At 38.5% G+C, this 22,406-nt stretch overlaps 1 protein-coding gene across 1 annotated transcript; it reads right to left on the bottom strand.

Annotated features, from left to right (window-relative positions):
* ahcy (adenosylhomocysteinase) lies at positions 1-21,354 on the bottom strand. Its single transcript, XM_039692695.2, has 10 exons — positions 21,195-21,354; positions 19,054-19,244; positions 17,202-17,277; positions 15,102-15,254; positions 12,846-12,958; positions 12,496-12,703; positions 11,152-11,239; positions 6,013-6,130; positions 2,141-2,335; positions 1-569 (listed from the first exon to the last, which is right to left on the bottom strand). The coding sequence occupies exons 1-10, from the start codon at positions 21,220-21,222 to the stop codon at positions 438-440; spliced, it is 1,302 nt and encodes a 433-aa protein (XP_039548629.2). The 5' UTR covers positions 21,223-21,354; the 3' UTR covers positions 1-437.
* Between the last annotated feature and the right edge of the window lie 1,052 nt (positions 21,355-22,406).

The raw sequence follows: 22,406 nt of genomic DNA, 5'->3' as shown, positions 1-22,406 counted from the left end.
TTACAGTCAAATATTTATTTCATCAGGTCTTCACGAGTGGATGTAATGAAACAGGACGAGCTACCCAGACCCACACAAACTCACAGCTTGCTAACAGAAAAATACATTTTTTTCATTATTTTAACAGGTTTACAAAAGTAGCATGGCCAAAAGGCAGTGCCTCGCTCAATTCATAGTTACCTGACAATCACTTCAGAGTAAGACACGGAAGAAGCAAAACATGACAGAATATTAATTTACTGAGGGGCGTCCAATAACTGACCTAATGGAAGAATTTTGTGTTTTGTTTTTAATAACCGTATCATAAAACAAGGAATGCAAATAAGACAGTGACAATGTGTTCACTAGTTAAGCACTATTATAGCTGCAAAGGTAACCGCCAATGATTGTGTAGTCCGTCCCCATCCACAGCTGAAGCTGTGATTGGTCAAAGCTACTTAGTAGCGGTAGTGGTCTGGTTTGAAGGGACCGGCACTGGGCAGACCCAAATATTTGGCTTGCTTCTCTGTCAGTTTGGTAAGTTTGACGCCAAGCTTGTCCAAGTGTGCGGCAGCTACCTCCTCATCCAGCTACACATACACAAAAGGACATAATGAGGATACATACATTTCATTTATTCATGTATAGAGGAGACAAATTTCATCTGATAAGCTTCTCAGCTTGTTTTTTTAAAGCTACACTGTGTGATTTTTACCCCCATCTAGTGGTGAAAAGGTATATAACCATCCAGTGAATATTAGTTTCTGTTCCTCTCAATTCCGATTTCGTTTTAACTCCTACGATGGCCAATGTAGTCCAAGATTAACATGGCTTCCAGTTCGACCTCATCCATGAGTGTTAACTCAAGCGTAAACGCAAAAGGCGAAGCTTGAATTAACGGGTATGTCCCTCTTTGGCTAATGTACATCAGATGAAGGGGCAACATGGCGACCGACATTAGAACCCCTTACCCGTATGTATTTTCAATGGCATATTATACACACGAGAATACTTTATTACTTGAACAAAGTAAATATACATTAATGAGCACATATATTTTTGAAAGAACCAAGTGTTTTTAGCTAAGAATAAACTAAAAGAGTTACACAGTGTAGCTTTAAGCAAGCTTTGTAACACTCTTAGGGTGTTTTCACACTGGTAGTTTAGTTCACAACGGGGCACAGTACACATGAATAATTACTAATGTGAAAGTGGTCATGTGGACCGAACCTGAGAGTACCAGAAGGAGTAAACCCATGTGTCATTTACCCTGCTGTGCTTGCATGATAGCATCAACTTCATAAAAACCACAATATGTTGACCGCATTCTGTTTTCTATTATGAATATGCGGCATGCATTTTATTGATGACGTAAGTGCACAAGGGTTCGATAAAATCAATTGAGACCAACCGGGAGTCACCCGGAACTCAGACTGCAACAAAAATACCCAGTGTGAAAGCACCCTTAAAATCTGGATATTCATGGATACTGTGCATATTGAAAAGGTAGGGACACCAAACCGATGCCAAAGAAGTAGCGATGATGAAAGTCAACCGTGTTGTCGCCTCGGAGAAAATAAAAAATCTGTGCTTGAACACACTGAAATGACTACAGGTGACTCAACTAGCACGCGTGTTGACGTCCCAATGTAAAGGAGATCACAGTCAGATATATATTCGTCTATAGTCATCATTCAAAAAAATTAAATGAAAAAGACTGCAGGCATGCAAAACGTAAGACTCTGAGCTTATTTAACATTTTGAAAATCCATCATGCTGATCATGTTTATTCCACTCCGCTCATGTTATTCTGAAATTATTTGCGCAGTGGAATGATCACGTAAGATGGCGTAAAATTCATCTTCAACAGCCAGTCTGTGCCGTCTTGACTTCTTTGCTTGCATCACTTTTGCTCGTACTCTCGTGCACGGACTCGTTTGCGAAACTGAACAGCCAAATCAGAGTTTGACGCCAATTCTACATGTTGAATCTGCCAAAAAACAAACAGTGGCATCCAACTAGAAACAACGAAGAAAACGAAGTCGGCCCAGGCTCAAAAACGGCCCGATGATGCCCAACCACCGGCTTGGTGCGTCCGTGGCTTTACAGACAATATGACTATAGCATCTGTATTTTATCTGTCTACATGAAGATACTGTACCTTCTTTGGCAGGAAGTATACTCCCAGTGGGTATTTGCTGGTGTTAGTCCACAGCTCAATCTGGGCAAGAACCTGGTTGGTGAACGAGTTGCTCATCACAAAGCTCGGATGGCCCATGGCACAGCCCAGGTTCACCAGACGCCCCTCAGCCAAAACAATGATGTGGCGGCCACTTTTCATGCGGTAACGGTCAACCTGTATAAAAGAGGGGAGAATTAGTCAGGATATTCAAAAGCAGGATTTTGGCGTTTGCTGATATCTGCAAGAAAACAAGGCCAATAATGTGCATTTAGAAAGTAAATCAGGTCTTAAATTCATGTTTTTTTTAAATATTTAATATCTTTTTACTATTTGAGCAAAGCATAATTTTAAACAGGGTTTAATGAATCGTTTTCCCGTAAAAGATTAATTTGATCGTTTAATGTGACGATATCTCCAGTTGTTCCGGTGCCCACTGATAAAATGCTCCTGCGAGTGTTTGCGCTCTGAAGAACGTCAAAGGTTTCTATTTACAATGTACGTGTCTTTGTAGCCAATCACAGACGTATCTGTTGAGCTTGTGAACATAATGGCCAATCAGATGTTTAAGTTCGAATAAGCTCAGAACAGCAGAGTTATCGTCGAAATGAGTTCTGCACAGTCGTGAATCCTTTCATTACAAGCAACAAACTTAGTTTAAACATGATGACAATAAGAGATTCACTGTACAGTGTAAACTGATTCATTATTAAATGGGGGTTTTCGCAAGAGCACAGCTTTGTGTACTTGTAATTGTCAGCTCCAGTGATTATAAGAGCAGATTGAAACGTTGTTTTATGATTTTTTTTTTTCATGAATAAATAGTAAAAAGTTATTATAACAAACTGTTTCTTTGCATTTATTGTCAGTACTGGACTCACGGTTCACATGGGTAGTGTACCAAGACCAGGGCTGCGTTGCACAATGTTTTTTAAACAGAAACAGTGATGCGTTGAACACACTGTTCTGATGACGCAAGAGTTGCAACTATAGCAGCTGAGAAGGCCATTATTTGTGAAGAATTGTTGGAGCATGATGAAGTTGGAATAAATGGTTTAATACTACAATATAAGCTTGATGTTACAGTTACTGCACTTGCCACCCAGAACATCTCAATCGAGTGAAGGGATTTGTGGAAACGGAAATGGAAGCACACATTTTTCCTAATTCAGATAAAAACATTTATATTTAGCCTCACATACTGACTTTATTTGTAGTTCACACTGTTTTAATACCCTTTATTTTCTTTCTCATTTTTAGGAAAGGCACTTAATTACCTTTGTTTTCTGAGCTAAATGTCATACACTTGCAATGAAACTATTAATATAAACCGCTACATCATTGTGTTGATATCCTATATTTTTACAATAAACAACAAATATATCTTCCAATATCCTCAGTTGTTGCATATATAGAGCTGGATTGAACACATTTGTAAATAACTTTCCTTGAACCCATTATGTGAGTTCACTGTGCTTTATATACACGTTGCTACTGATTGGATTGCAGTTCTGACACACCCACCAAACAAGAGAAAACGTATCTCGAATCCCGGTGCACACCGTTTCCAGGAAACATGATGTTCAACTTGGAAACCGTAGCAAAACGTTGCGCACCGTTTTGAACTTGATTGTGCCCCAGTTTTCACAGACAGCAGGATTAGGCCTGATTTTAATTAAGACATTTAAGTGGCTTTTATAAATGTGCCTTAGGAAAAATATCAAAATGCACATTACTGGTGTGCATCTTAAGACAATGTCACTGATATATTTTAAGATGCGTCAGTGCAAGATGCTTTCTGTTAAAACAGCCCTCAAATATGCATTTCAGTCCGAGGTTCGTGAGCCTTAAGCCTCGTCTTTAAAGGGTAACTAAACCCCTGGTCAGAGCCTGACTCCACCCACTAGCAATATTTGAAAAATGCTGAAAAAATGGGCAGACCCCAGCGGGGCTAGGGGGCGTGCACCTGAGACCCGCCGTGAGTGACAGCTGCTGTCAGACTCTAAAATAGAGCGAGACTGGAGTGACTCAAGTAGCTGCCTTTGCAACAGAGCGGCCATTTGAAGTCGAGGACTTTTCTCCCTCACCTTCACCTTCACCTGAAGTGGATGAGGGTGAATTGTATGTAGACACAGGGCCAAATCCATTCGAGCTGCTGGCTCAAACTGCGGTCTTAACTCCCGCATCGCGACCGGCATCTGATGAGTTATGTCGTCGAGTTGATCTCAATAGCGCACGCTGGCATATATTCATATTGATATTCTGCCGCTATGTGAAAAAATACAGCAAAATGCACCGGCTCGTTTGTCGACCCCAGAGGATTAACTTTATCCTAACCATAAATTGTGATTAAAATATCCATGATCACTCACATCAAGACGCCGCTGCGGTGGAGGAGTCCATGCAGGACGAGCAGTGTTTGGCACTGCGTGTGGAGAAGCCCATGTCCACCTCTATTCCGTTACTATCCTGATCACTGTACTAAACACTGATAAATCTATGCTAACTTGAAGCTATCCTAACTGTACTATGCTACTAGCTACACAAAATAATCTAAATTATCTATATAATGCTATGCTAAATAGATGCAACAATACTCTATCCTGGTCGTTTTCAAAAATAATCTAAACATCTATATAAATGCTATGCTAACTAGATGCTATTATATGCTATCCTGATCGTTTTCAATACTCATAAATCCAACTCCTGACTCGCTACAGTAGTTTTGACGGAACCAGATGCTTTTATACCAGGGGCTGCCAAGGGCGTGGTGAGCTCGCACCAAGGGTGTGACAGAGTGCGTCTGAGAGTTCGCTACGTCAGCAAGTACCCCTACTGCAGGAGCTTTCCGTTTAACCTGAAGAGGGCAGCACTCAGACGTTTTTACACCATATATTTGAAAATCAAAACACTTTATACTCAATTGTCAAAAAACGTACTCGAATCAATGAACAGCATTTATGAAGCTCCATTCTTACAGATCATTAACTAAAAAAAGTTGTTTTGGTGTTTAGTTACCCTTTAAAACCAGGGGCAAAAAAACAAAAACAAAAAAAACACCAATTGATGTAGCCTTCAAACCGTATTCACTTTATAGCCCTTAATCCTGTAATTGTGGACAAATGTGGGCACAGAGGACTCCAATTTCAGTGTGATCCTAATTTATTTATTATAAATGTTATATCACTGTCTTCGATAAAGTTGTCTATCCATTTATGGTGTGTTTTTTTTATTTTGGGGGTATTTTTGAATTTATTTACTTCAAAAAGTACCATATTTTCTATGTAAATTATGCTTATTTTTTTTTTTTTAACTACATTAAAATATCATTCAAATAAGTTCTTAGAGCTAAAACCTAAAGATGAAGTGACTTTGCGGTCACCTGGTGTCTTATTTTGGCTTATTTTAGAATGCTCTAAATTACAGTTTTTGCCATTCATTTCTATGGGTGCCCATTTTTGACCCAAATACAAGATTGAGGAGTTTGTTTTTTTCACCCACTTAACATTGTAGAATTGAGTCAAAATAAAATTGTGTGTGTTCAGGAGGCAAACTAAGGAAAAGTAGGCAAGTCTTGTACCGCTCAGATCAAGGGAAGTATTTTTAAAAAATAAATCAAAACTATTTTACCCACATTTGTCCAGAATACGGTTTTAGGGTTAAAGTGTAATAAAGAACACTTAATTAATATGAATAACTTAATACAATTATTAAAGAAAAAATTTGTTAAATTCCTGGTTAAAACCAACAAAAACACATTTAACCAGGAATTTAACCAAATTTTTCTTTAATAATGATAATAATTGTACTATTCCTCTAGAGCAGTTTTGAGCCACCAAATATTAATCCTGTACCTGAGGTTTGATGTTGATCTTCTCCGCTGCATTTTCATTGAGCCACTTCATGTCGATCTCACAGTCAAAGTGGCCTATGTTGCAGACGATGGAGTCATCCTTCATGTGCTCAAAGTGTCTGGGGAAAGAAAAATACACACACATGATGTTTATCTCTGTGATTCACTCAGTCAGGTAGTGTGAACAGCATTTAGTCAAGGCCCCATTTCAAACACCTTGACAACAATATCAATAATAGCAAAACAATACTCTCAACATTTATTCTACATCCATGAATGATGCCTCAAATCATACACCTTTTTGAGGAAAGATGGCGACTGCGTTTCTAGGCAATCAGACCGACGTAAGAATGTAGGTTCAAAATATTTCACCTCAATTGCATTTTACTTTCATAATCCGTTCACCTGGATTGCATTTGCTTAACTGGTAGCAGATTGCCGGCCTTTAAACATGTCCCACCGTCTCTAAGAATCAGTTCTCACATCTGTTGATAATACCAAACAGCAGCTGTGCCTTACTGGCCCCTGAGCGTACTCATCCCTGCCATTTATCACAGAGGCCCACACCCTATCAGAACCACCAGTTCACCTCCACATTTAAACATCAGATCAGCACAGAATAATACAGCACATGAATCTCAAGCACGCACTGCAAATTGTAGCCAGATCTCACGCGGTGCGTGTTTGATTGCAGGCCGGGAGTCCTTTCACTGCACATGAATCTCCCTGCCTGTTGCACACAGAAGCCCATTTCACCAGGTTTAAAGGATTCATCGTTGACTAACTTTCACGCTGTGCCGGTCAGGATGACATCCTTATTTGCAGTTGGCGTGGACTGTGAGAATTCAATAAAGTTTTAGCAAGGTGTCCAACATATCAGGCTGTGTTTGTGTGCTGGAAATGGAAGACGACTCTTGCACTCACAGAGCTTCACACAAAGCTTAACCTGCAATGTAAATAAATACACTACCATTCAAAAGTTTAAGACTTTTTTTTTAAAGAAATTAACATTTTAGGATGCATTAACTGACTAAAAGTGACAATAAAAACATTAAAGCTGCAAGCAGCGATGGGCGGGCCCTCGCACCTGTAGCACGTCGGGGTCTGAGGCGGCCGCGTTTCATTTTCTGCAGCTCAGCCAGTGCGGCTGTGCATTTGCCACACTGCTTCGTTAAAGGCCACTTCCTGTTGCCAGCAGGTGGCGCTATGACTGTGGGTGAATTTCGGCATGTAGATTTGATCAGGGCGGGACTCTTGTCAAATGTGTTAAATTTCGTGCAGATCTGGGCATTTACAGCCAAGTTACTACAACTTCCTGTTTCATGGCGAATCATCGACGCCACGGACACGCCCATCGACGAAAACGCGCAGATAGCACAACTTTTCATCGTCAATGCCTTTAGAAGGCACAGCAGAAATTTGAAGGCGATCCGACTAAAGCCCTAGGAGGAGTTAGTTAAAGTACGTAATGAGTAAATCATCCAAAAATGGCGGTAAAATTAGAAATGGCTGACTTCCTGTTGAGTTTAGGGCATTGCTCCAAGAGACTTTTCTGTGCGTCTGGACATGGTAGATGTACCACAGAAATTTTGTACATGTCGGTCAAACATGCGACGGGGGCTGCTTCGTTAAATATCACTTCCTCTTGCCACTAGGTGGCGCTATGAATGTGGGTGAATGTCAGCATGTAGATTTGATCAGGGCGGGACTCTTGTCAAATGTGTAAAATTTCGTGTAGATCTGGGCATTTACAGCCAAGTTACTACAACTTCCTGTTTCATGGCGAATCATCGACGCCACGGACACGCCCATCGACGAAAACGCGCAGATAGCACAACTTTACATCGTCAATGCCTTTAGAAGGTACAGCAGAAATTTGAAGTTGATCCGACTAAATCCCTAGGAGGAGTTCGTTAAAGTACGGAGTGTGTAAATCGTCCCAAATCGGTCGCCGAATTCAAAATGGCGGACTTCCTGTCGAGTTTAGGGTATGGGTTCTTGAGGCTTTTTTGTGCGTCTGGTCATGGTAGATGTACCACAGAAATTTCGTACATGTCGGTCAAACAAGCGGCGGGGGCTGCTTCGTTAAAGGTCACTTCCTGTTGCCAGCAGGTGGCGCTATGACTGTGGGTGAATGTCGGCATGTAGATTTGTTCAGGACGGGACTCTTGTCAAATGTGTAAAATTTCGTGCAGATCTGGGCATTTACAGCCAAGTTACTACAACTTCCTGTTTCATGGCGAATCTTCGACGCCACGGACACGCCCATCGACGAAAACGCGCAGATAGCACAACTTTACATCGTCAATGCCTTTAGAAGGCACAGCAGAAATTTTAAGTCGATCCGACTAAATCCCTAGGAGGAGTTCGTTAAAGTACGGAGTCTGTAAATCGTCCAAAAATGGCCGCCAAATTCAAAATGGCGGACCTCCTGTCGAGTTTAGGGTATGGGTTCTTGAGGCTTTTTTGTGCGTCTTGATATGATACACGTCCCCACCAAATTTCATGCACGTAGGTTGAACGTGGACGAGGGGCTAATTTTTTCCAATTTTCTAGGTGGCGCTAGCGTGCCATTTTGCCCCGCCCATCTGTGAAACCCACAAAATACGAAATTTTTCACCAGTCCTGACATGCGTGCCAAATTTGGTGAGTTTTTGAGCATGTTGCGGCCCCGAAAATGGCACTTACTTTGCAGAAAAAAGAAAAAAAAAAAAAAAAAAAATAATCCTAACAGTTTCAATAGGGACCTCGCACTGTTGGTGCTCGGGCCCTAAATATAATGATGATAAGAAATGTTTCTTGAGCAGCAAATCAGCATATAGCTGACAGATCATATGACACTGAAGACTGGAGTAATGCTAAAAATTCAGCTGTGACATCACAGGAATAAACTACATTATAAAATATATTCAAATAGAAAGCAGTTATTTAAAAATTATAAATATATTATTTCTCTATATTACTGTTTATACTATTTTTGATCAAATCCTTAAAAAAACCCCTACAAACTTTTGAACTGTTGTGTAAATATTTGTAGGATGGTCAATGAGGGGGAAGAAACAACTCGAATTTATCCTTCTACAATTGATTGGATTATGAAAAGCAGGCAATTCAAACCAGAATGGAGCCAGAACTACAGTAAATGAGTGTTCGCATAAACGACTAATTGGCTATTAGCTAACATCCAACACCCAGGGTGCCTAAAGTGACATCAGAAGAAAAAGGGAAGCCGTTTCAGGGTTATTACATAGACAATGTTTCCTTTGAAATAGGGCTGCAACTAACGACTATTTTAATAGTCGACTAGTCACCGACTATTGAAACGATTAGTCGACTAATCGGATAATTATTACATTTTTCTAAAATTTAGCATGAATTGCTTTAATTCTGTGGAAAATGATGGTAAACACAAGAAAGAAGGGGGTACTTCAATGAAAAATGCATATTTTATTGAACTTTGCTGCTGATAGGCCGATTCATACTGAAAGTAAATAAAAAATGCCCTGTCTAAAACCAATTAGGCAGAGTGCTTGGTCAGTATAGACATAAATATATAAATAGAGAAACTCTATCATTTTTATAAAGGCCAGGCACATTTGTTTTACAAGAAAAAATAAATTAAAATCAAGTAAATATTTTCTTCCTGTAGCTAAACCAGGGGCAGGCACATTAGCAGCAATAAAACAGTAAACAAAAATATTAAGTGCATTTTGTGAGATACATGCAGTGGTCAATCTGTTGCAAAATAACTTTACTACTCGTGATCCAAAACAAAACGTATTGACTTCCATGTTATTTGCCCTATTTTCCGCACTTTAAGGCGCACCTTCAATGAATGACCTATTTTAGAACATTTTATAGGGCGCACCGGATTATGAGGCGCATGAGATACTGCAGTCACACGTTTGACTGGGTTTGCGACTTTGCGTTATGCATCAACTAGATGTGCTAAAGGGTGTGCTAAATAGTGCGCGGCGCCGGAGCTGGTGAGGCGTTTATAATAGTGTGAGCGCGCTGGGGCGTGCACGTAACTTTCGCAGCCTGCGGCTCGTCAGCAACAGCTGGCTGTTACGAATGAGAGTGAGACGACCCGGTTACTATGAACGGGGAGCGCTTTATGAACGTTCTGTGACGCCCGAGCAGCGCCGGGGACAGTGTGTCTGTTAAGAGTGAGCGCTCGTGAGCGGGAGACACACATAACCTGATTTATACGAGGTTGAACTGGCCGTGTGACAAAGCAGGCATAAGATGGACACGAGCGCGAGTTCGCGGGCAAATTTAATAACGCGGGGCGTTGTTAACTAATTGGTCTATATATAAGAAGATCCGGATTATAAGGCACACTGTCGTTTTTTGAGAAGATTAAAGGCTTTTAAATTCGCCTTATAGTGCGGAAATACAGTAAATCTTACCGAGGCGAGTCAAACTCCGTTTTATTCAACTGTCCGACGTGCTTTCTTTTTAAATGTTTGTGCATCACCGAGGTGCTGCCGTGATAGCAAGGACTGCTTTGCATGATACAGGTAACCTTTTTATTCACCGTGTCCAGGCTAAAATGCTCTCAAACTTTAGATGTTTTGTAATGTGCAGCTGCTGCGTTGGACACTGCCATTTCTGTATGTTATCGCTCAGTCAGCAGAGAAGCGAATGTGCTCGGTCGAAAAAAAAAAAAAAAACATGTCTGGCGACAATTCGACAATGAAATTCATTGTCGACTATTTCTATTATCGATTTTTGTCGACAACGTCGACGATTTGTTGCAGCCCTACTTTGAAATTACATACGCAGGTGATTTGTCCACAATAAACCACCATTTTTGCAATACTGAGACAAACAAAGTCCACAGTGTGTTGAACAGTATGTGCAATAATTTTAATTGGGTAATAACCTGTTGTATAATAAATTATTTTTTATTTATTATTGTAAAAAATGTTCTCATCATTGGGCTAAAGGCTGCTGAAATTACAAGAACTGTTCCTTGTCATTTTAAGACGGATCAACTGGAAAATGTTTTGTCATTACGAAACTGTATTTGGAATCAGAAACCATTTTCTTAGGTTCTCGAGGGGACGCACTACACAGCACACATTCTAGCTGAACATCTGTTAGTTGGTGTACGTTTGATTAATGTTGTACAAACCTGCCGAGGAGGATGTCCTCACAGCCAGTGGTGGTCACAAAGATGTTTCCTTCTTTGCAGGCCTCATCCATGGTGGTCACCTCATAGCCTGCGTAATGAGAGCCGAATGACATTAAATATATAGGTAGCCAATAAAAATATTTTTAAAAAGTCAAATATTCTTAAACTAGCCTGCCAAGCAGTTACAGCAACCTTTAAAATGCTGTTTTAATACATACATGGTTAAAAAATATAATTGGTTCATGATGGGCTCTTTGGGTCTCTTACCAAATTCAAATATTTTCTAACTTAAAAAAAAAAAAAAATTAAGACTTTAAGGAATATTGAATGCAAAAGCCGCCCCCAGTCTTCACAGATCTGCAATATTAATGAAAGTTTTTTTTTTTGTAATTGTTAGGCTATTAGATTGCATGCTAGGTTAGTCTAACGATGTACTATCTAGCGTTGATAACATGATCACACAGGGTGGGCAACAGAACCAAAATCTTAAAGGCAACCCACAGCAAAAAACAAATACTTAGTAAAAAGTTCTAAAGCAAGTAATCATGTAAACAGTCAGTAATAAAATAAGAACAAAGAAAGAAATGATCTGCGCGTCGACAGACCGCATGAGTCGGTCTGACATCAGTCAGTACCGGAATGAGTTCTTTCCTGGTATACTGCCCTTTTAATAACTCTTTTAATAGTACTTTTTATTTTTGGCATTCATCTATGTTTCTTAATCACTTTGTGTTGGACGGCAGGTGAGAAAGGTTCACGTTTCCTATGTTTCACACGGACCACACACTGGCATCTGTATCCTCCTGAAAATAATGCATAGTTTTTTTCATATTAAACTATGTTATTCCCTTAACTAAGGTGAGTTGATGCATACCTCTCTCGTCTCAGTGCGTGCACTCAATCGCTCTGGCGCGCGAGACACTTTGATCGCACTTAACTAGCCCAGTTCATTCAATACATACGACAGAGGTATGCATCAACTCGTCTTAGTTAAGGGAATAACATAGTTTATTATGAAAAAACAGGGGAGAATCCCTTTAAATTAGGGATAATTCAACTCGCTAACAATAATAATGTTCGAACTTTACATTTTTTGCAATTATTTTTCAAATTTTTTGGAGGATCACAAAAAAAGCTACATTTGATAGATTTTTCATTGTATTTACAGAATTGCAAAAACAGACTGACTATTTGCAATTCCACTTAAAATTGTTCACCTTTTACTACATACCAAAAAATGTTTTAAATAAAATAAATAAAATGTATTCTTATCACTCAAAAAGTTGTGTTTAAATAGGAAGGAAAGGAACACACAGACTGACAAAAAAAAAAAAAAACCCATACCCTCCATAGCTGCCTGCAGAGCGTTGATGGGATCGATTTCTGTGACAATGACTCTGGCGCCGAACCCTCGTAGGGCCTGAACGCAGCCCTTTCCGACGTCACCATAGCCAGCCACCACTGCCACCTTACCGGCGATCATCACATCTGTGGCCCGCTTGATGCCGTCAATCAAAGACTCACGGCAGCCGTACAGGTTGTCAAACTTACTCTACAGGGAGGGGGGGGGGGGGGAGATACTGTAAGTCATTCCTAAATAACACATAATATTAGAACCATGCACAAAGTGCATCACGTTTGTGTGAACAGACAAAACGGATAAAACCATGCACTGTTATTATATCTCAGTTTACCTTAGTCACAGAGTCATTGACATTGATGGCAGGAACTTTAAGTTCTCCCTTCTTCAACATCTTGTAGAGGTTATGAACTCCTGTTGTAGTCTCCTCAGAGATGCCCTTGATTCCTGAGGGATTAACCAGGAAGAATTATTTGTTAAAAGTTAAAGACCCAGAATATCAAACTAAGTGCATCTGTTTGGAAGGAATGTTGCAATAACTGGTTGGCCGATCAATTGTATTTTTGTGAAGGTTAGCTTGACCTTCACAGGTGTAACTGATGAGCCCAAATCAAATCCAAGGCATTTCAGCCATCTACTTAAGGAAAGATAAGTGACTGTCACAAACCCTTCTGACAACTTTATAGCCTCAGTGGAAAATGTATTATTATAGCTCACACAGAAACCAAAAGTATTATCATAACTCTATATGTGGAAGCATTTCGGGCATGAAGCCAGCCGAAACGAAAATACGAGGAGCAAAGTCACTTCAGGTCTTCATTTTATTTCGTGCCGTTTCACAGAGACTGGCTGAGATTCAAGTATGTTTGATGCTGAGAGAGACAATGACCAGTGCCGTTTCCTGTACATATGCAATGGAAAACATTATCATGAATTAACATACTGTTATCGTTAACTATAAAAACCGATCATTCTGAATTGTGATTGGTCAATACAGAATTCCAGACATGCTTAAATTAAACTTAGATTAGTAATAAACCTTTTTTTCATGCAGTAAAAACAGTAATATTGTGAAATTTGTAACTTGCTCCTGTATTACAAAGCTGAATTTTCAGCATCATAACTTTATTTTCACATGATAATCTAGAAATCGTTCTAATATGATGATTTGCAGCTTAAGAAACATTTATCATTTTACGATTTTACGGCGGTTGCCATCAAGCTTAACATTTATTACTATTATCAATGTTGAAAACAGTTGAAACAGAAACCGTGATACTTTTTTTTTTTTTTTACAAGATTCTTTAAAGAATTTAATAAAGAGCAACACTATAAAATACCTTTTAAACGGACCCTCGTTTGACAGAGGAATGCAACATTTGGCATGAGTTTTATATATCCAATGCTATTATTCACAGTTCACTAACTTGGGGAATCAAAGAGTGACCTACTTTAAAAAAAAAAGCAGTTTAAAAGAATTAGGTTAACAGTTCACTGGCCTCTACCTAGAATCAGAGAGCTGACCTTTGTGTTTCCACCCCAGATACTTAACCCTACTAAAGGGAAGAGGTCAAATAGTGTAGCCTCATAAATTTGACATTTATAGAGTAAAACTAACACCACATCACCTCCACACTCTATCAATAAACCAAGAGTCTGTTGGGAACTTCCCCTTTCCTAAGTATCGTAATGCTTTTCAATTTTCCAGGAATGCTAATATTATGAGGTTTATATTTGTGACTGCTCCAGCTGAAGGTTTCTTTCTTTGCCAAGTCAAGAAGGGAATGGCTTGACTGTGGATTCGCCTGCCATCTAGTGGCCATAAAACAGAAGTACAGTGCAACTGTGATTGGCATCAGTGGCCTAGAAGTACTTTTATTAATAGCAATGGAAATCCAGACAATGGAGTACCATACAAGTAGTCTAAATCAGCGATTCCCAAACTGTGGTCCGTGAGGGTACTGCAGGTGGTCCGTGAAAAGGCAAAATAAAATATAAAATATTTTACCGAGAAATTCCTATTAAAAAAAAATAAATAAAAAAAAAATAATAATAATAATAATAATATGTACCCTACATTTATATAAAATGTCAATTAAATTGTGAAGCTATTGTGTAATTACTAAAATAGGCTAGTGGCGGTCGGGCATGACGTTCAAGCTCGGTTTCGTCAGTTTCGTTCAGTCCGTTTTTCAACACTGGATCGGTGGATAGCAACAGGTTAGGTAAGCATTTATTTAGTTGCTTGTTTTTAATATAGGTCTATATTAGACAGATGATACAAACAGGAAGGGAAAGATGTGGAGGGTGACAAAGGAGGATATTACGTTCTATTGCGATATTACGAAGCCTGTTGTTCAAATGAACCTGATTATATAATATGTAAAATATAATATAATTTTTAATATCATAATATGTGTATTATGAGGTGGTCCGTGAAAATTCTTGATTACAAATAGTGGTCCACACATACAAAAAGCTTGAAAACCCCTGGTCTAAATGACTCTTTCCTGGCTGTTCAAGATGAGAAGACACATGTGATGAGTACCGGTAGATGATGACGGAGCAGAAAGCAGGCAATAGTATATACCTGCAAGCAGTTTGGGGTATTTCTGGTGCACCATGTTGGTCAAGTCTCCACCGTCGTCCAGGATCATGTTAAGAGGCTGACCGTCCTTGAAGTAGATTGTCTGCTCTATGCACCACACATACTCCTCATCAGTCATTCCCTTCCAGGCATACACTAAAACAAAGCACAAACACACATTAGATGACAAGATACACATCAGAATTGTGTCCTTGACTATACTACTACAAATACTTTAAAAAATAACTGGTCACTTTGCTAAGTTTGTGCTTGAGTGCACCTGCATATTTAATCTTATTCTCAAAGTTACATCCAATTTTAAGTTTTCCTGACACTTAATGTCACAAAATTGATTGGCCATTTTATAGGAACAAATGTAATGCATGTTAAACAGAGGTGTTTTTTTTTTGTCAAAGTGGTTCTTTGCCAGTATAAGGTGCAAAGCGGAGAGAAAGCTGTTAGTAGCTGTAAATCTGCTCCTACAGAAGCACAACAAGCTCTAAATATGTTTGACATTTTTAATGTGGCATTATTTGCTAGCTGGTATATAACAATTAGTTGAGAATGCATCTACATAAGTTAAGGATGCACGTACTGTCATCACTGTAAATGAGACACGAAATGCTAAACCATCAATTTTCAAATGGTTTCAATGCAAAAGTTGGTGTGCAAAGTGGCTTCATGATTCTCTTACATATCACTCAAAAGTTAGGGGTAATTATTATTATATTTTTTTAAATATTACTTTTATTCAGCGAGGATGCATTAAAAAGATGAAAAGTGATAATGAGATTTCTATTTCAAATAAATGCTGTTGCTTTGAACACACAAAAAAACATTGTTTTCACAAAACTAACAGCACAACTAAATTTAACATAGATAATAATCAGAAATATTAGAATGATTCCTGAAAGATCATGTGACGGAAGATTGGAGTAATAGAACAGTCACAGAAATAAATTACATTTTTAAAAATATTCAAAAAGAAAACATTATAAATTGTAATAATATTTCACAATATGACTATTTTTGATCAAATAAATGCAGCCTTGGTGAGCATGCGAGACTTAAATAAAATAAATAAAACACATTTATAATCCCACACTTTTGAACAGTAGTTCACCCCTACGGTCAGATTAAGTACTTTGCTGTTTTTTGGGCAATCAAATTCACTCTGCATCAACACCAATTCTGACATGCTTAGTGTCAACCACCTCAGTTCTCACAGTTTAAGATATTTCTCTAAATGAATGACCAGCAATTTATTTTTAAAGAGACATGCAATTGTTGCTCAAAAGTCTTAACTAGTATTAATCCGCTTTCACAACTAGTGAGCTAGTCAGCAGCATTTTAATGCATCAGTCAAGCTGCTGACACAAAAGGGTTTCAGCGTAATTACACTGCCTACTAAAATACCTTCTTAAGGCCTGCATTTAGGCTTATCCTTTGTGGAGAAGGCAATCTCGTAATACACTGTGATCAGTGAAAAAAAATCCATCCAAGATAGCAGACAAAGAGAGAAATGCTGATAGATATTTAGAATTCATTTAATAGTGAAAAGTAGTGCAAAGACTATTTCACCCAATATGCATGTGTCTTTATTATAATATAATGCATGTGCATTTGTATGCTTATTGGAGTATTGAAGCTGCTGCCTAAAGAAAGACTTGGAAAGAAAAGAAAAAGAAAAGCATGGGATAAAATCTGTTTGATGTTGTAAGACAGACATTGCGCAATCTTTTTTTTTTTTTTTACGGTTTGCCATCTTTCACCCTAAAAATCATTCAGCTTGAATCATTTTGAAGGTTTCAGTACTTAAAACTGCTTGGGAAAAGTCTTTTGTGGACTGAAAGCTGTAATGAAGTTGATAAAGCTGTCTTTGCCTGCCCACTCTTGCATGTTAGTCCTTCAAAAATGTTGAGTGAAATCTAATGATTAAACTTATTTGTGCTGATTCTAGGTTTTACTCTGCTATGGTTATGTCTCTAAACCCTGCGTTCCTCTTATCTACATTTGATTGCGCAGCTTTAAAGCAAACAGTCGGCAGGATTACGTCAGAGCCGTGGTTATTGAACAGACCAACAGCACATCAACACCTGTTACCTGGAACGCCAGTTTTGGCAATGGCTGACGCTGCGTGATCCTGGGTCGAGAAGATGTTACAGCTGGACCACTGGACCTGCAGAAGACAGACATCAAGGAGAAAGGAATGAGATCATGTGACTTATATAGACTGCCTACATTGTTCCATAACTTTTTTTTGTTGATAAAGTAAGGCCTTGGGCTGGGAAATTCCAGTTTGACGAAGGAAATAAGGGATAAAAAGAGGGATTCATTTCAGTCAGACTGCATCTAGGAGTAGGAAAAATGGATAAAGAAACTGTACTGTCCCTTTTCAAAACAAAGTACTATAGCAATGTGAATGAATCATATAGTAATAATACGAATATTACATTTCAAAGAATAGCATAGTACACAGGGTCAGTAAAATTATTCACTTTTTTAAACTCTTATGCTTTTATAAAAAAAAATACAGTAAAAATAGTAATAATGTGAAGTATTATTTCAATTTAAAATAACTTTATGGAAGCTTGTTTCCGCCACAGAATGAAAAATAAAAAAAGGTAATTGCGACTTTGGCCACGTCCACACGAAGCCGGTGCGTTCCCAATCCGGTATTTTTTTTCCTCATTTAAAAAAAAAAATCTGTAAACACAGCGTCGTCTCAAGAATTATCTGCGTATACACGAAACCACTGAAACCGACTGAAAATGGTGTAGTATATATGCCAGACCAGTATGGGGCACTGTAATTCTGCCACAGAGATACACTATACACAGAGAAGACAACTTTGAGCATGCACATAACCTTGCGCACTGTATACGAACCAAGGAGAAGACGAAGATGGCATGTGACGCAGCCGACACGTGATGTGATAACATCATCGTTTCACAAAATATACTGATTGGCTGTACACACGAAACCGCAAGGGTGTCGCTTTTAAATTAATCCACTTTAGGACCCGGTTTAAAAAAATTGCGGTTTCACTCTCCCAAAACGCCGGATTTGTGTGGACGAAACGCCAATACGATAAAACATGTATACGCATCTTTGTGTGGATGGGCCCTTTATCTCACAATTCTGACTCTCTCACAATTGCGTGTTTACATCTCATTCCTCAGAATTGCAAGATATATAGTCGCAATTGCGCGATATAAAGTCGCAATTGCGCGATATAAAGTCGCAATTGCGCGATATAAAGTCGCAATTGCGCGATATAAAGTCAGAATTGATTGATATAAAGTCGTAATAGCGTGTTATATAGTCAGAAATGCGAGAAGTCAAAATTGCGTGTTGTAAAGTCAGAACTGTGAGATATAAACTATTCTGAGGGGTAAAAGTCTTTTTCCCTTAGAATTGGCCTAACTTGCGAGTTTATATCTCACAATTCTGAGAAAAGATGTCAGAATTGAGATATAAACTCACAATTGTGTTATAAAGTCAGAATTGCGAGATGTAAACTCGCAATTGTGAGAAAAAAAGTCACAATTGTGAGATAAAAAGTCTATCTTTATTTCTCATAATTGCGACTATTTCATCTCTCACAATTGTGTTTTTACATTTTTTAACAGGATTCTTTGATGAATAGAAAGCTCAAATAGAAGTAGAAAACTTTTGAAAATTGTACGCGTTCTTGCTGAATAAAAGTACTCATTTCTTTTGAATAAATACAGATTCTTTCAGCAATTGATCACTTAATGAAAATTGAGAATGTTAGTATAGTCATTTCCGATACAAAGACTGTTTATAATCAAATGCCACCAAACCTGGTGTGAAATGCCTATTTTTAACACAAATAAAGTGAGTTTGGAATGAGCGTATGTCAGTAATGGCAGATTTTTCATTTCTGGGTATTAACTATTTCTTTAATGTTTTTGCATTTGCTTCCCCTCACCTCAGCTCCCAGGGCGGTCAGGGTTTCAATGAGCACTGCGGTCTGTAGAGTCATGTGCAGACAGCCTGCGATGCGAGCGCCTTTCAGGGGTTTCGTCTGGCCGTAGAGCTCCCTCATCTTCATCAGACCCGGCATCTCATTCTCAGCTATTTCTATGGCTTTACGTCCCCACTCGGCCAGGCTGATATCAGCTGGACACAGAAAATGACACCAAATGTTTCATTGAGGAAACCAGATTAAATTACATAGGCAAACCATTACAGATGGTGCATACTTGGATCATGCAGGTTAAAGAGGTCTTTGAAAAGTCTGTCTCATATTTGGACATCTAAAAGAGGAATTCAACAGATGACACCCAAACCCGCATGCCTAACATGGTTAAGGAGAAGATGGTGCTTGGTTTCATGTGCACATTCACCATGAGGTTACCTAAGAAATTCTGACTTTAATTTTACTTCCAGTGCTCCTACCACAGCAGATAATGGAAGAAAACACACCTGCCTTGATATTCAGGTGGCCAAACAAATGTTTAATCACAAAAGAAAATGGCATTTGATCAGAGAGGGCATTTTTAACTGCAACCAGAAACCTATGAGTATTTGAAGATGTTGTTTTATGAATGGGCATTTCCATGACTTAAAACTATTAATTCCTAACATTTTTTTATACCTGTTACCATTTTCCCATTGACCATGGGAACCCTGTGCCTTCAGAATGGGCTATTAATAAATATGGCAAGTTTGCAGTACTGGTGCTGGCAATAAAAGTCAAACTTTTACATTTCATTCACTGATTTTGAAAAACTGAACTCTGAACGTTAAAGACTATGGAGCAAAGTCCGGCTAGATTTACTATTGAATTACTTCTCCCTTATCTGCAGTGAGAACATCAGAGAGTTTTGCTGAAAAAAACAACAACAACAACAGAAGCTGCAAATGCCTGAGGAACAGACAAACAGGTGCTAAGTCCGGTCACTGTGACTATGCTGACGTGTGTCTAAACGAGACGCAGAAACAACCGTCAAGATATTAACTTAATGTATTTAATTAGCCTTAAATTGAAGTGCACCGTTTTAGCGCGTACCATTCACTTTCGGTTATTCACGAAGCGGTTACCTCTGAATCGCCTCAATGAACGATAAGCAAGTTAGACGAATCATTCTTTTGAGCCGGACCTTCAATGAATCGACTGTTTTATATTCACATGCAAACAAATAGCTGATTTAATAAACATAATTTTATGAAATAGAACAAACACTTTTTAGCCAGTTGATAAATTAATTTATCAGCTTGAATTTTATATTGTTCAATGTAGCAACATAAAATATTTTTAGGCTTTAAATTACCATTTCGATGGTCTACAAAAATAATAATAAAACAACTAAACCGAAACCCCGTAATAAAAAGCAATATTTTACTACATTTCAAAAGTTTTAAAGCATTAAATGTGCAATAACGGAGTGTAAGAGTCCAAATGATGACGTAAGAGCAGCCAAACTGTTTTATGAACCGATTCCACGAAACGAACTGTTCAATAGAACCGATTCGTGAAAATGAATGAGTACGTTCAATGAGAAGTGGCGGCGCGTTTGACCACTGCATTGTGGGAAATGTAGTTCGGTAGAGAAGCAGTTCTCGTACAGAGTAGCTTCTCCAGTGCACACAAAACACTACAACTTCCAAACTTTCTTCTTCACGTCTTCCGTATGGAACCACGCTAGCTTGTTTGACAGGTGTTCGATATAAAATCGTATATAATAATTTGCGGGTAACCATAAATGGCTATGGTAACGAACTAGACCTTTGTAGTGCAAGAACAGTGATTTTTAAGGGGGCGGTTTTGCAATGGAGCGTCTTGTGCAAGGCAACGCTGACAATGACGAGTCCACTGCCATGTGTTATATTGTATAAGTACAGTAGCAACTAAAGATTTGCAACAATTCATGCTCGGTCAAAAATACAACCGAATAGCCCTTTGCAAAGATTCGTATGCTTTATCGAGAGGCTATTAGAGAGCTTAGTAGAAATCACCAGCATGGAGTCAGCTAGTTAGCATTGGCGGTAAATACATAATTGCACGCTTTTGTACAGGACAGCATTACGCCGGATATAAAGTCAAAAATCAAATATATTTATACTAACCAACTTTGAATGGAAGCTTCTCTGACATTTTGATGTACTGTCGTTAGGTAAGCCTGATATGAGTTGGTCTGGAGCCCGTCTGTGGACCTGAGTAAGTGCAGAAGGAGGTAGCTGTTATGCGAACTTGATTATAAGTGTGTGTACAAACCGGTTGTTGTAATATTCATGAGATCAGGCTGCAATGTCGTTTCTCATTGGCTGAGAATGTTCTAAAAAAACGAGAGTGGGCGTGCTTATCTGGCTCTACGGTAGCCTATAAGAATCCACGGTGGTTTAGTGTGTGTAATATCATTTGGAATGTGGAGAGGTGTTAAATAATATACAAGTACAACAAGTTTCAACTGGCTTTGGGTGTTTTACTAATATTTAACCGCGGATCTGAGCTTGTGGGAGGAAAGTGTATTGGGCTTTTCATGAATGTTAGATTAAAATGTTTTAAAGGCAGAATCTGTTGACAAAACCAGTTGGAGTTGCTTAACATTCTCTACAAAGATATGGAATGAGCAAATGAATTAGTTATTTACCCCCAGTATAATCCCAGTAAACTAGAGACATTAGGAACATTTTCAGCAAACATAATGGAACTTTTGGATGACACTAGGGCCCCCCTGTATAAAGTCCATCCAGTAAGCCCTGAAAATATGCCCCAGGTTTATACGCATATCTGAAAATGGTCTGGTTTCTGGGTTTGTGTGAGGAAAAAAGCATGAACATATCACTGACTGATTTACAGAACACCCTGTCAATCATAAAATTATTAAATGCAACTGACTGATCTGAATTTAAATGTTTAGGCAGATATTTACTTCAACTACTGTTTGAAAAGTCTGGGATTGGTAAGATTTTTTAATGGTTTAGATTTATATTTACTCCAGTAATGTCAAAGCTGGATGAGTGTCACATGATCCTTCAGAAATCATTCTCATATGCTGATTTGCAGCTCATTATCAATGTTAAAAACAGTTGTGCTGCTTAATACTTTTGTGTAAGCCGTGATGGATTCTTTTTTAGGACTTTTTGATGAATAGAAATCCATCCAACATTATAAATGTATTTACCGTCACTTTTTTATCAATTTAATGTGTCCTTTCTGAATCAAATTATTAATTTCTTTACAAAAATCTAACTGACCCCACATTTTAATCCATATTGCATGTGTTCTTAGTTACGGTGCTGAAGTCATGTAGCAGGACTAGAAAACTCAGTAAAAAT

The sequence above is a fragment of the Pimephales promelas genome, chromosome 8, assembly GCF_988280905.1.
Source record: "Pimephales promelas chromosome 8, fPimPro1.hap1.1, whole genome shotgun sequence".
NCBI classification, from domain to species: Eukaryota; Metazoa; Chordata; class Actinopteri; order Cypriniformes; family Leuciscidae; genus Pimephales; species Pimephales promelas.
The sequence above is the reverse complement of the archived record's forward strand: the minus strand, read 5'-3'. Positions and strand labels throughout refer to the sequence as shown.